This window comes from Balaenoptera borealis (genome assembly GCF_965194805.1).
Source record: "Balaenoptera borealis genome assembly, chromosome: 17".
NCBI lineage: Eukaryota > Metazoa > Chordata > Mammalia > Artiodactyla > Balaenopteridae > Balaenoptera > Balaenoptera borealis.
Genome location: NC_138876.1, coordinates 54,282,250 through 54,297,081, shown reverse-complemented (window position 1 = coordinate 54,297,081; position 14,832 = coordinate 54,282,250). Strand labels below are relative to the sequence as shown.

At 36.8% G+C, this 14,832-nt stretch overlaps 1 protein-coding gene across 2 annotated transcripts in view; it reads left to right on the top strand.

The window, feature by feature from the left end:
* ATP6V0D2 (ATPase H+ transporting V0 subunit d2) overlaps nucleotides 1–14,832 on the top strand; it is a 49,130-nt gene that overhangs the window by 11,488 nt on the left and 22,810 nt on the right. For both annotated transcript variants that reach the window (XM_082363562.1, XM_082363561.1), the window contains exon 2: nucleotides 2,776–2,947. In XM_082363562.1, coding sequence (XP_082219688.1) covers nucleotides 2,776–2,947 — 172 coding nt within the window. The remainder of the gene's footprint in view (nucleotides 1–2,775; nucleotides 2,948–14,832) is intronic.

The following is a 14,832-nucleotide window of genomic DNA, read 5'->3' as shown; positions in this document are numbered from 1 at the left end:
AATGCAAGGAAAAATATGTGATCCTATTTTAAAAACTATAAGCATTATTGTCATTACTGACAGATAATGATATTATCTCAGCAAATATTTCAGGTCTTAAGATTTTCTTAGGATCTGATTGCAAGTGTCCCTTGGATCATCTTGGCGCTGGTGAGACAGGGCTCCTTCTATCTCAACTGTCTCTCCACCAAGCACAGTATTACAAGATTGCTTACAGGGTCTGAAACACTTGAGACTTTTTTTTTTTAATAAATTTATTTATTTTATTTATTTATTTTTGGCTGCATTGGGTCTTCATTGCTGCGCGCGGGCTTTCTCTAGTTGCAGGGAGTGGGGGCTACTCTGTTGTGGAGCACGGGCTCTAGGCACGCGGGCTTCAGTAGTTGTGGCACGCAGGCCGAGTAGTTGTGGCTCTCGGGCTCTAGAGCGCAGGCTCAGTAGTTGTGGCACACGGGCTTAGTTGCTCTGCAGCACGTGGGATCTTCCTGGACGAGGGATTGAACCCGTGTCCTCTGCATTGGCAGGCGGATTCTTAACCACTGCGCCACCAGGGAAGCCCTGAAACACCTGAGACATTTAATTTCAGAATCTCACTGGCAGCTGAAAGGTTTGGAAGTTATTTTGCTTAAAAGAAACATATGTCACATGAGCAATATACCATGGTTCTGGAAGAAATACCATTTGTGTCACTTCTGTTGGCAAATATTCCTCAGTGCTGAGAATGCAAACTGTCAAATTGTATAAAAATCTGACTGTCAAAATAAAAGCCAAAGAAGACATGGCAAAAGAGTATGATTTTTTTTAATTAAGTTAATTAAATAGGTAATTGAGCAAATAAATTCTGCAGTCCATCAGATGAAGAGCATTTCTGGTGCATGATCTACTCCAGACACTGAGGAAGAATGCCTGTCTGCTGAATCTCAGAGACTCAAGAACCACTTGAGTGCCTAACTGCAAATCCACCCTCCCCCCAGCTTCCAGAGCGATTAGTTCATAGCCCACAGGGGCTCCCTGTTATCCTCAGGATCAAGGAAGTCACACCAAGCCTTCCTGGGGACAGCCCCTGCTTATTTCTCTGGCTTCACTTCTTACCCCTCCTTCTCTCCCATTCAGTGCTTCAAACCACACTGAACTGTTTTGAGTTTCTTGCACCCACCATACCCATACTAATTCATGGAATGCCTTCCTTGTGCTCTTACATAGCACCTTAAGGCTCACCTCTGGCTTAACCTTCTTCTGGAAACTCCCCTAGGTTTTTTGCTCTCATCCCTATGCATCTTGCTCTTATGTTCCCATAAATCAAGGTTCTTATCTTTATCACTGAACTTAGTTGTTTGCATCATCTGTTTGTCGTGCCTCTACTTCCACCAGATTGTGAGTTTCCTTGAAGATGAGGAATATGTCTTGTCCATTTTGGGCCTCCTGTGGTAACAGCACATAACAGATGCTTAATAAATGTTTGAATGAAAAATACAGTAAGCTCCAGGATGCTATATTGTCTTCGCTTGTGTGCTAGATGGTGCCAAAGACAGTTTTGACATTCAGATATTTAAGAACACTTATATGTTGGATACTACACAAGGAACCAAAAGATAAAAGATATAACTAAGAAAGCAGAACTGCATTTTTGGAGTTAACATATTAAGACTATAATATCCTGGGACAGGAGCTGTGCTAGAAATATTATCCAAGTACTTTGAAATTCAGCGTGAGATTGAATAATTCTGCCAGACAGAAGTAAGACTTTACAGAACAACTGATAATCTGATTTAACTGATTGGCAATAAATTACAGATTTTTAAGATATGAGACTGGCTTTGAGTCCATTTATCAACGTGATTTTGAGCAAGCTATTAAGCTCTCTGAGCTTCAGGGTTCTTATCTGTAAAAGGGGCTAAAAATCATTCCTAACTCACAGGGTTGCCATGAGTAGTAAATGAGATAATACACACTTGATACAATGCCTGATACGCAATAAACGCTCAATCACTGGTAGCTATTATTTTAATGTTGAAGGATACATTATAATGAGCAATCTGAAAAGGGGAGTGGGCCAATTCTATAGAGTTAGATGGGATCAGTATTAACAGAAGCGTAGGGCTGGAAAACAAATGGTTTGTTCAGGATGAAGTGACAGTAAATGAAGTTGGAAATCAATTAAATTATCTGACAACCAAAAACATTGCCATTTAAAGGACATCTAGCATGATCCCATGGAAACGATGTTGGAATTCAAGAGTAAGAAGACCCATCTCTTAGTTTAAGCTCCACTACTATATAACTCCCATTTAGACCTGCTGAAACTCAACTTCTTCATCTGTAGTCAAAGGATATTGGTGGCTGCCCTCCCATACCCGTGGTAAATATTAGTAATAAACTTTTCTTTTCCATCAAGCTGAGATGGAGGCTTAGTATCCTCAAACAGTTTTCCTAGCACTATTTTCAAATGACTAAGTTGGCTCAGGTAAAACCAATTTGCAATCTCTGGACTAGGTGATTTTTTATGTTCTTTTGAGCTGTGCTAAATAATTCTAGATTTTTTAGGTAATTAAAAATTGTTATATCGTACTAGACTATCTGTGTTAACATGAATTTTTTATTGCTTTAGAGATTGATGCTCAAATCTAAATCATATGTAGACCTTATGTTAAGGTCTAATAAGATAATAATTAAATATGCATTTGTCATAAAGTTACCAAAATTTCAATTAATGTTGTAAAGGTTATTCATGCATGTTCAAAATTTAACCTGATTTGGGGTTCCATTTAATTTCAGATCTGAAAATTCATCTCCAGACCACTGATTATGGCAACTTCTTGGCTAACCAAACAAATCCTCTTACTGTTTCCATTATTGACACGGAGATGAGAAAAAAGCTATGCAGAGAATTTGAGTATTTCCGGAATCATTCCCTGGAGCCCCTGAGCACCTTTTTCACATACATGACGTAAGTGATAGCAGGAGGCCCTACTCCTCCCCAGTGTGATTGTGCAAACAACCCCGAAGAGTTAACAGGTGGGGTGTTAGGCTGACATGAGGCTTAAGACCTTCTACTGTTTGAAAGTTTGAATACATTCAAATCTGAGCAACTGATAAGCTCACAGAGCTGCATTTTCACTGTTAGAATATAGATTTCATTTATTTATAAACATGATTAGATAGGTGGCTATGGCCTCCGTGTAAAGCAGTGTTTTCAGTTTTCATTCTAAAAAATAAGTACTGCTGATGCGTGAAGGTAGATATTATGCGACATTTTCAGATCGCTTGTCAGGGTGGGGTTGAAATATCACAGATCGTTCTTAAAGCCACACCTACCCTTTCCTGATTCCTCTTCAACAGCATAAGGAGTTCCCATCACAGATATATGTGTTTTATTTTTATCCCTCTCCGTCACCAGTGGTTCCAGTCTTTCAGTGTGAAGGCCCTTCTTTTTAAAAAATGTTTGAACTTCTACACAATAGCAGATTGTATTTCTTAATTCGGTTAATAAATTATATCCAGTGCTCAAAACTTTGGGCCTCTCTAGTTGTCTTAGCTGACAAACTGGGAACAAATGCCCGCAATAGATGAGATGTTTATCATGTATATACAATTTAGATGTAATATACAAAGTTATGATTACTAGATCCAGGCCCTCGACTGGTTGAGAAAGGCATAAAATAAAAATATCCCTTTATTCCACATGTCCCCTCCTTCCCCACTCAGTTCCGCTCCCTAAAAGTAGGTACTTCTCAGTGTCTTATTATTTTTCTAAAAAAAATGTACATTGTGTATGTATATTGATGCACACTCAACCCACCCTACCCCCACATTTTCAATTTATACAAACGGAATCAGTTTTTTCCCACTTAATATTTGTTAGAAATATCCTGGTCAATGTCATACTTTTTAAAATAACTGTGTAGAAGTCCATGTTTGGTACATATCATGACTCCATTTATCAGGCATCTATTAACAACGAACTAACTTTTTTTTAAGTACAAAATGTTTTGCAGCTTATTACTGTGTAGGTCTTGAATTTATTTCTAAGCTAAATTTCTAGCAGAGTGAGTAGTGAGTCAAAGGAATGTCCTGTTTTTATCTTAACAAAATTTGCTAAGTTGAACCATCCCCACAACAGCGCATGAGACGGCCTGCGGCCCTAACCATTACCAACATCACATACTACATTTTTAAGTTTTGCTCTTCCAATAGGTTAAAAACCGTATCTCTTTGCTTTAATTTATATTTTTTTATTAGCAAAAGGGAACATCTTTTCACACTTAACTAGTCATGTGTATTTGCTACCCGATCAAATACTTTTATTTGCTACCTGACCAAATACTTTGTCTATTTTTTTTTTATTGGGGTATTCAGCATTTTTTGTTTATATATAAAAGCTCTTTTTAAATTAAGAAAGTTAACCTTTTATCATATGGGTTGAAAATTTATTTTCTCAGTTTGATATAATCTTATTTTTATTTTTATATTGTTTGTTTGCTGTAGGAACAGTGAAAAATTTTAATTAGCTATAATCAGCAGTCTTTTCATTGTACAATCTTTTGATTATTGTGTCCTGCTTAGAAAGGCCTTCTCCACTCCAACTCATCAATAAACTCACCTGTCTTTTCTTCCATTTTTTTGCTGTTGTTGTTGATGTTTCATTTTTTACATTGAAAACTTTGATTCATCTAAAATTTATTTTGGTGTAAGGAATGAGACTAGAGATCCAGCTCAAATTGTTCTTCCCACATAGTGATCCAGTTGTTCTGTACCATTTCTGTAAATAAGCAAGTAGAAGAAATGATCATAATTCCAGGCAGGAAGTAACCACTGATGTCCCTGAGACATGTTGTTAGTGCCTATGTTCCTTGTTTGTGCAGTCAATCCTCCTATCAGCACTGTAGTATAGAATTTTATTTATAGTCAAGACACAGATGCTGACATTTTTAAAGACTCCACCAATATACAACTAGTCAGGGATGAAGATCAGATATGAACTCGGGTCTGACTCAGTCTAAAGCCCAAGCACTTTTTTTGAGAATTCTGGAAGGGCTGACATTGTTGCCAAGCCTGGAAATGGAGTAGAATTTGGAGATTCGGGAAAAGGCTGAACATCTGGGCTTGACGCATGAAGAGGGAAGGATTCTGCCTGCATGAGGAATAACTGGTCAGTTTTGGCTGGAGTAGGCTGTGCAAAAAGGGAAGGAGAGAAATGGGGAAGGGAGGCTAGAGTAGTAAATTCCAACCAGATTATGGAGTCTTCAGTGGCAGGCTAATGAAGTTGGCCTTTATCACATCAGAGTACTTTTCGTGTGTGTGTGTGTATGTGTGTGTGCGTGTGTTTTGTTGGTATCTGCAAGACCTTTCCTTAAAAATAAAATCTTTAGCGGAAACCCCAAATGTAGGAGAGACAAACGAAAAGGCCAGGTTTGTTCCCAAGATTTATTCCTCTCCATAACAGTTGGGGTGAAGTAGAATGCACTTGAGCTTTGGACTGAGTCAGATCCGAGTTTATATCTAATCTTGAATGGCCACCTGTGAGAGAGGATTTGCAAGCAGGGAAGCCTCCTGCAAAAATGTCTGGCATGGGTAATTATGAAGACATTAAAAATTCCTAACCTTTAAGACAACATGGCCATAGTTGTGTAACAGTAAAAATGATAATCCAAATGCTAGACACCATTTATGAACTATTACTATATGCCAAGGCTCTGCTAAGTGCTTTACAAACATTGTCTCATTTAACCCTCATGACAAGTCTTATTCAGTTCTGATCATCACCATTTTAAGGATGAGGAAATGAAAACTTAAGTGCAGTTAACTTGCCTAAGTCACAGATCTAAAAAGTGGAGGAGTCATGATTTGAAATAAATGTTAGCAGTAGGCTTTGTAAAATTATTTTGCTCAGACTTTAGTTGAGTTTGGAAAATCTGACCTGTGATGATGACAGGGGACAGTCCAATTTTAACTGAATGAGAAAGCTGCCAGGCTTTGTACATTTTAGGTTGCAAGACGATCTCACATGATGAAAATTTTCCCCAAATACGTGAAGAGATGCTCCAGCTCTAAGAATGACTCTGAGTCATTTGGTCAGTGGTTCCTCTTACATGATGATTCCACGATTTATTGCTTCCTAATTATAGAATCTTAAAACTGGAAGGAGCCTTAGCATTAATTAGCCTTCTTATTTCACAACAAACTACCATGCCAATCTAGTTAAAATATACTCTGTTTCTAAAAACAATTACTTAAAATTCCAAATATTTCTAGTCATTAGCGATCTTTAAAAACTGTATATAAGAATTCAGACAGTCACAAATACCTGGGTAGAATGTTAATAAAAAATAAGATGTGGAAATGTAGTTTTGGTAGTATCAGTATTGTTAGTAATGGACATGTTTTAATTTATCTTCTGCCTCTCTCTGTCTCTCTGTCTCTCAGCTGTAAACTCTTTGAATTAGTTCTTTTAGTATCTCTATCTGGACTTACAAGTACATAATGGGCACTGAATACTTGCTGAATCAATATATAATCCTGTATTTAGCAGTATCTTACACATACATATAGAAACATACTTTCAGACAGTTCAGGATTTTATATTTTATATAGTACTTGAGAATTGGTTATTTACTGGCCAGTATGTTAGGAGAAAAAACCAAATGTCATGCCTGCAGATACATTTTGTGTGACCAGGTCAGTCTTTACAGTAATTTTTTAAAATATGTTTAATTAAGGCTTGCATTCTCCAATTAGCCACAGTCGCCAACACTCCCTTTTGTCTTATGATCTTCAGGTATTTAGGTTACTTATCAGACATCTGACCTAGATGTTTTACCTACATCTCTACACAAAGAAGTGTTTATATCTCCAGTTTTCAGACTAGAGAAACTGATGCTCAACATATTAATGTATATTTCAAAGTCACAACATTATTAAGAGATTTGGAAGGGATTTGATTTCAGGTCCATCATTCTAGAAAACTAATCATCTTGTACTGTCCCAATAGTTTATAAAAAGGCAAGTAAATCAGAAATATCTGTGGGCTTTTAAAAAATAAGTATATTTCTGATCCCTATCCCAGGAGATTCTGATCCAGTTGGCCTTGGAGTGGGGCCCACCTGTATTTTGGAAGGCATGCAGGTTATTCTGATGTGCACCCCTAATTAAAAATGTCCCATTATGGTGCCTCAACTTTATGACTTGGAAGTCACTTTCACAATTATTCTTATGAGTTTTTCACCACAGTTAATTACATGGATAGGATTATCTCCTTGTCAGAGACCAGAGAGCTCAACTGCACTGAAACCTAGGTCTTCTGAATCTCAATCCGTGGTTTGTTCCACCATGTCGTGTGACTTGCCAACACTGGCAGCATCCAGCTGTGCTCTGCAGAGCCTAAAGATGTGTTACCATAACAAAAGGTAACAAAGTTATGTGTGCAGGACTGGTGTCCAATAGTTCTGAAACTATTTTTCTTATTTCTCTTTTAGAACATGTTGCAAAGTCAAGTGTCTGTCTAGCGCCTGTGAACTCCCATCAAATAGGATTACTTCCTGCCCTATTAGGAAATGCCCAGGGCATCATTATGAAAATGATTAAGTCAACCCTAATAGAGATGGTCTAAATTTAAGGTGGTATGATAAATATAATCTAAGCATTGCACATGCATGTGATATAATTACTGTATAGTAAAACTTGTTTTGAAAATCTGGAATGGATATTTTTAAATGCCTAGCAGCAGGAAGATCTGGAGGTTTTATGTACTATAATTATACACAGTGATGTGAAACAAAGGAATGAATGCAATAACATTTTAATGAAGAGACTATGTAATATAGGCTTGGATTGTTTTATTTTTCTTCCCTCCTACTCAACACTTTCCAGCAGCATTTCAATTTCTCCTATCTTTTGAGATTAACCATCTGACTAGAATAACATTTTAATATTCAAAATACTAATTTTATTTTAAGATTGTTTTAATCTCTTTAAATAATCAAATTTTCTCAATATAGGATGACCAAGGAAATATAATATTCAATACTTCACAGTAACATCGACCAAGAACTGTAGGTTAAGGACCACACAGTGAAGAAAGATTCATTTATGAAAGATAACCAAAGTTCTTGACTATTCCAGTGACAGTTTATAACCCTTCTGTAGGCTCTGAACTGTGCTGTACATTAGGAGGCTGTATACCTTGGTTTGCCCTAAAGGTTTTCTCAGAATGAGGTCTTTTGATGCTCAAACCAGGGAAAACCTCAGCAAACTGGATGAGTTGGTTACCCCATCACTTGTTAGTCAAAACATAAATAACATAATTCTGAGTCACTAAGAACTTACATTCTAATGGAGCAGGCACATGTGTCCACAAAGGATGAAAAGATGACAGAATCAAGCAACAGCTATAATAGAGACTCGAACATTCAATTAGAGGAGTCTGGAGGATGAAATAACTAAATCTGGTTTTAAAAGATTTTGCAGAGAAAGTAGAATTTGAACCAGTATTTCAGTGGGCATCTGATTAAAGGAATACATGTACATCAGTGAGGCATGATAAGATTGTGTATCTGGAGATAAGTCATCTCAGGTGTGGCTGGAGCCCACACAAGAGCAAGAGCATGGACTGGGGAATGAGAGTCAAGAGCCTGGCCTGATTTAGGGCTCTGGCCTAAGTCTCTATAAGTAACAATCAAGGAAGGCTTTTCAGAAAGGGTGCTACCATTTCATGCTTCAAGTGCCCAAGTCCTTGTAGCTAGGAAGTAGTAGAGATGCTAAGATGCGACATCAGGGCTCTCCAAATAACATTTCAAAGGTGCTACTTTTACTCTTTTGTTTGTTTTTACTTTTCAACTCTTCTTGCCTTGAAAAGTGAGGGTTAATGATCTGATACTTATTTTAGGAAAATGATTCTGTTGGTATTGTGAAAGATGTGTTGAAGAAATGAGGCTTGAAGCAGAGAAACCATAGAGGAAGCTATTTTTAAAGTTTAGAGTGGAAATACTGATAGTAGAATTAGGAAGGAGGGGACAGTGGTTAGATGCATCTGAGAGGTAGACAACAGAATTTAGTATCTTGATTTATGATGAATGAGAGAAAACAGTCAATGATTCCTGGGAATTCTAAGCTAAGGGAAGAAAGAATTTGCAAGTCAGAAAAAGGATTTTGTTATTTCTAATCAAAAAGAATAAGCCCATTTAAGTTAGATAAAATTATATGAATAAATTAGTCATTCTTAATCTCACCATGATTTGACATATTTTTATACTCTTTCTGTATATTTTAAAAGAAAATCATGTAAAAATAATTTAATTAGTTTAAAATATCTATTATCAGCATTTTTTTCAAGTCAAAAGTTTTTCTAATTTTTTTTTTACAGTATGGTACCATTTATATTTTTAAATGGGGGGGTTTTGCATGTATTTGCTTGTATATATATATATATTTGTGGGAGATATCAAAGGCACTGATGGAGTTACGCTCCTGGAAGTTTCTTTGCACCAATTTTGGTTCCAAACAATTTGTTTCTATTTATTTTCCAAGTAAGACAATTTCAATATACAGAACACTTTTCTTCATTTTGGTTGAGAAATTGTTGTTGTTGTTCTGCTTAACTAGTTATCATAGTTAGTAGGGGGTTATCACATGATTGCCTAAAAGGAGATTCTGAAATGGATTTGAGTACTCAGGGGAGAGAAGGGTAATGATGGTAACAATGTTTTATTGTTTCCTTTTTTATCTTTTAAATTCTGAATCATAGTAGTGTATTACCTAATCAAAATAATAGTTGCTAGTCCAATACCCATAGCTTATACATTACATTTTTTATAACAGTTTCCCATGTCCAAAGTATGCCTTGCTATCTTAATCAGTCTCTGAATTCAGGGAGCAAGTTCAGGGTGAGATGGATACCTGAAAATCTCTCAAAGACCTAAACATAAGAGCCAGAACTGTAAACCCTTAGAAGAAAACATAGGGGAAAATCTTCATGATGTTAGATTTGCCAGTAATATCTTGGCTATGACACCAAAGCACAGGCAATAGAAGAAAAAATAGACAAATTGGAGTTCATCAAAATTGAAAAAGTTTGTGCATCAGAGGACACCACTTAAAGGATAATGTTCATTCTTTTCATCTGTCATCTTCCCATTTTTAAGTGCTTTTCTTGGGTGCTTGATAGTTGTTTTTATGGCAGGTCGACATACATAGTTCTCTAAGTTCCTTGGAGGTTTTTTAGTTCTCTTAGCCTGAAGACCAGTTTTCAATTTTAAATTTCCCTCTGTAAAATTTGTTTCTTTCACTGAAAACTGTTGCTGTACATCAGTCAAACCATCATCTTTCCCTGCTTCGATGTTTCTTTCCCGATTCCACTTGTGAAGGTCCTCTTCTTCCTTTGTGTTGTTCTCTAGCTCTACTTCTCTCTTGCTGACCAGTGTGCCAGTACTGATGGCAGAGGGGCTCTTTCTTGAAAAATCCTTCGGAATCAGAACCCAATCCTAACATAGCAGTATTTTTAGGGTCCATCACAAGTGTATGTTATTGCCAAGGAATCTTATGAAAATTTTACAGAACGGTGTTCCATAAAAAACAGGGATCTCCAAAACTTGCAACCAGCATCTCTTTCTCGTGTCAGAGGCCAAGGCCGAGAGAGACGAGAGTGCAGGGAAGTGCAGAATAGGGAGTGGCTGCCACCAGGCTCCTCCACTTTCCTTGGTCCGCAGCGGATCCCTTCCACTTGTCAGGAGGTGGCCAGCGAGTGAGTGGACTTCAGCAGCGCGAGTTCAAGCCTCCTCCTCCACCTCCTCTCCTCGCCTCACCCCCTTCCCCCTCTAATATTTTTAAATGTTTATATAGCCTTCCATCTGGTCATGAACATTCTAGATGTTTTGTGTCTTCCTTACCTCCAAGTCTGCATAGTATTTAATTTGTTAAATTCTGATTTCAAGAATCAAATTCCCAATAATATTATAAGACTGACTATTTGACAGCACTATGCATTTGTGATTCTGACTCTTTGGCCAGAAAAGTTCTGAAATATAAAGATTGCACCAACTTAAAGGCTTTCTATCCATGTGAATGTTCAATGGGGAACAAGTGCAGGGCAAAAATATCTCAACTCTAGCTGCTGATAAAGCCTTCCTCGTATAAAACTCTCAAGCACTTGAATGGAAAAACACTGGTGCTCTTCTGCAAAAGTGATGCTTGGTCGATCTGTAACTGAATGATACTTAATCAGCATAATGTTTATTAAGTTACTGCTATGAGTGAAGGCCTATGCTAGGTTCTAAGATTAGAGATGAATTGAATATAGACTTTGTTCTCTAAGCCAGTAGAAGAGTTACTTAAGGTGCAGATTCCAAGACCATTCCTCTAAAAATTATGTTTTAGTAGGTTCTGGACTGTGAGCTAGGAATCTGCACTTTCAATGAGCCTTTCAATCAGGTGACCCTGATGCACGTGAGAAATTCTTACAGCCAGTAGGTAGGTTCTCTGTCTACAATACACCAGTTGTGAGACCCTGAAAAGAGTTCCTGAATCGCTCTAAACCTTGGTTTCCTCCTCTAAAATAATAATTATTATATTAAATTTAGAGTTGTGAGTTTAATTGAAAATAGAACATTATTTTGTGAGGCCCAGTGAAATGAAATACAGGGCCCTTGTTAAAAAATGTTTAGTTTTTTTTTGTTTGTTTGTTTTTTAAATGTTTAGTAATTTCAGGAGAACAACAGCAGAGAATTAAACCAAGCACAGGGCCCTACTAAGTGTGGAATCCTGTATGACTATACAAATCTCACATCCATGAAACTGGCTGATTGAAAAATATACACATATATAATACACAAATAAATCCACACATACAGCATATCCACATATACTCAAAAAATGTAGCTAACTTTATGCATTGGGGTCTAGTCACCTGTGAAAGTGAGAAAAGGTTGCATAAAGGAGGTGATGCTCAGACTGAGGCCTGAAGAATGACCCTGTTTGTACATGAGCAGGAGGCAAATCCAGCAGAGAGAGCAGAAGCACAGGCTTAACCAGTATGGCTGTTGGGTTGCCAATGCCACTTGACATCAGCAAAAGTGGTGTCTGAGGGTTAACGATGTTAAGGTAATGGATGCCACAGAACATATAATATTGATACATCAGGGCCAAGGTGGACAGGTTCTTTCCTTTGCTTTGCCAACTTTCTGGCTAGGCAGCAATCAACCACCAGGGGGCATGATTGATCCCAGCAACCTGTTTTCCAGAGTATTGCTCCTTCCCCAGCAATTGTTTAGTAAAAGACTTAAGGCTGTCCCATAACCTGGAGAGATTGAAATCCACTGTGGTACTTATCCAGATAACCACTGCCTTAGTTGTCTTTTATTTTGTCTCATTTATTTTGTTTTTTTTTTAAATTGAAAATGAGGCACGTGTGCATATTTTTTTAAAGAGTTTTTATTAAAAAATTTATTTAGTGCTTACTACAAGCCAATAATTTTATAATCACTTTACATGTATTAAATTTATTTAATTCTCACAACAATCCTATGAGATGGCTTTTTAGAAATACGGAACAGAGATTTTCTAAGCAAAGAGTATATTCCAGTACCCATTTCCCAAAGCCCAGAGGCAAACACTCATAAGTTTTATGCATGCCGTTCCAAATTTCTTTCTATGTGAAAAAAGTTTTATATATATGCATACGTTTATATCTAAACCAATAAATATAAATACACATAGTTGGTTTTATTTTTCTTAGAACAGTGAGATTATACTATGTATTGCCTACAATTTGTCTTTTTTATGTAATCTATTAAGATTTTTCTACATAAGTATATATAGATCTATATTATTTTAAAGCATATATTGTATCGCATTGTGTTGGATGTACCATAATTTAATCATCCCCCTTTTGTCCATATAGTTTATTTCTTTGCTATTTCAAGTAATGCTACAACAGACATCATTGTACATATATATTTGCTTCCTCATGCCAGAATTTCCTTACGTTGGATTCCCAGAAGTGAAATTGCTTTGTCAACAGCTGTGCAGGTTCTAGATTTTGATAGATATTAGCAGGTTGCTCTCTCATGCTCCAACAATGTATGAAAATTTTGTTCCTCTCCCTGTCCTCTCAGCTGTTTCTTTTTTCTTTCCTCATTGGAAGAATTAAGATTCTCCAAAATTTATTGTGACTGGTGTTTTGAATATAATAAAGGTGAGATTTACCAGTCACTGTTCTTGACTAGGTGGAGAACAGGCTATTATAGACACAGCATGTTTAACTGCCTAATGAGCAAGAAGTATCACTCCATTTGTGTTCCTATGAATTTCTGTAATATTTACATACAGTGCTAGAGAAGGGACAACACTGGAGCAATCTCACTAATGTTATTCTCCTCAGTAGAAAAGTACAGAGAAAGCAAGGAATAAGCAGCTATGACCCCTAGAAAAAATGCCAGTTATCTTCTTGATTCTGTTTACTCAGGGAATATCAGAATTAACATATTTGTCTGAACATAGAGAAAAATTTATTCATCAATTGAAAAAAATCATCAGTGTGTGTCCCTGTTCTGTGCAAGTATGGTTCAGGCCTCAGTACAAAAAATGTACTGAACAAAGTCCTTATCTTTAAGGATATTATAAGTAATAAAGATAAGTAGGAATTGTCTGTAAATAATTACACTTGAACATGTAAAATCACTTACCCAAGAACAATTGATTAGTGGCAAAATTAGTGCAGGAATCCAGGTCTTGGCTCTTTAGATATATAATAACTGTTTGTGAATGAATGCGCTAACTGTTGCTCATGTTCACCATTGCTACTGCCAATGTATATTGAAAATTAATTTCACACCAAGATAAATATGAACACAGAAATTTAGAGAGAGAAAAAAAGATACCACTTCTAGCTAGAGACATTTTAAAAGCTTAAAATGAATATTTGAATATTGGCCTTAAAGGATGGGAAAGATCTCAGCTTTTAGCAATTGGTGGGGAAGGGATGCTTTATCCATATAGAGAAGAGTAGGAACAAAGACACTGATAGAGAAAAGGACAAATAAGTTTGAAGAATTTTTAATCCAAACAAATGGGTTAGACCAAGATTGTAGAGAATCTTAAGTACCAGAGAAAAGAGTTTTCTAAAGATTCCAGAGCTACTAAGGGTTTGGGAAATGCATAGTGATAAGCATTTTTGTTCTAAATGTGCTATTACAGCAATGCTGACTTCTTAGTAGTTTCTCAGTGTTTTATTTTCCAGGAAGGAAAAAAAAAATGAGTGCGACAGCAAAATTAATTGCTTTTAAAAATGGTTTTAATTTTCACTTCCTCTATTTAAAAAATGGGAATAAAAACATGGCCCTGTTGTCCATGTGACAGTAAATAACTGGTGGGCTTGTTAAGGGTGGATCGGCACCTTTCATTGAGGAGTTTCATTCAGGAATGAAATAACTTAAGTACACCTAATGTATTTCACACACGCCCCTATACTTTCCATGAACAATTACTCTTGATCGTGCATTTTATGTCCCTGATCTTGTATTTTCCACATGTACAAGTGTGACCTAGAATCATATCACAGTCCTGCTCACCTAAAACAGCATCGTTATCACTGAGAACACTGTGTTATGTGTTGCAGGTGAAAGGATGCTGATCCAGCCACTTAGGTAGAAGGAACCAGTCCTGACATCAGGGTGTGGCTCACGTGATGAAGCCAGACCTTAGTCACAATGCTTGGAGATGATGAATCTCTTGTCGTCTCCAAATTCGCCAAGTTATTTCCTATCCAGTCGTGCCCGAAAGGAGAATTCAGACTGAGTCATGAAGAGCTTCCATCTTAACAAAGGGGTTCAGACCTTTTTATAC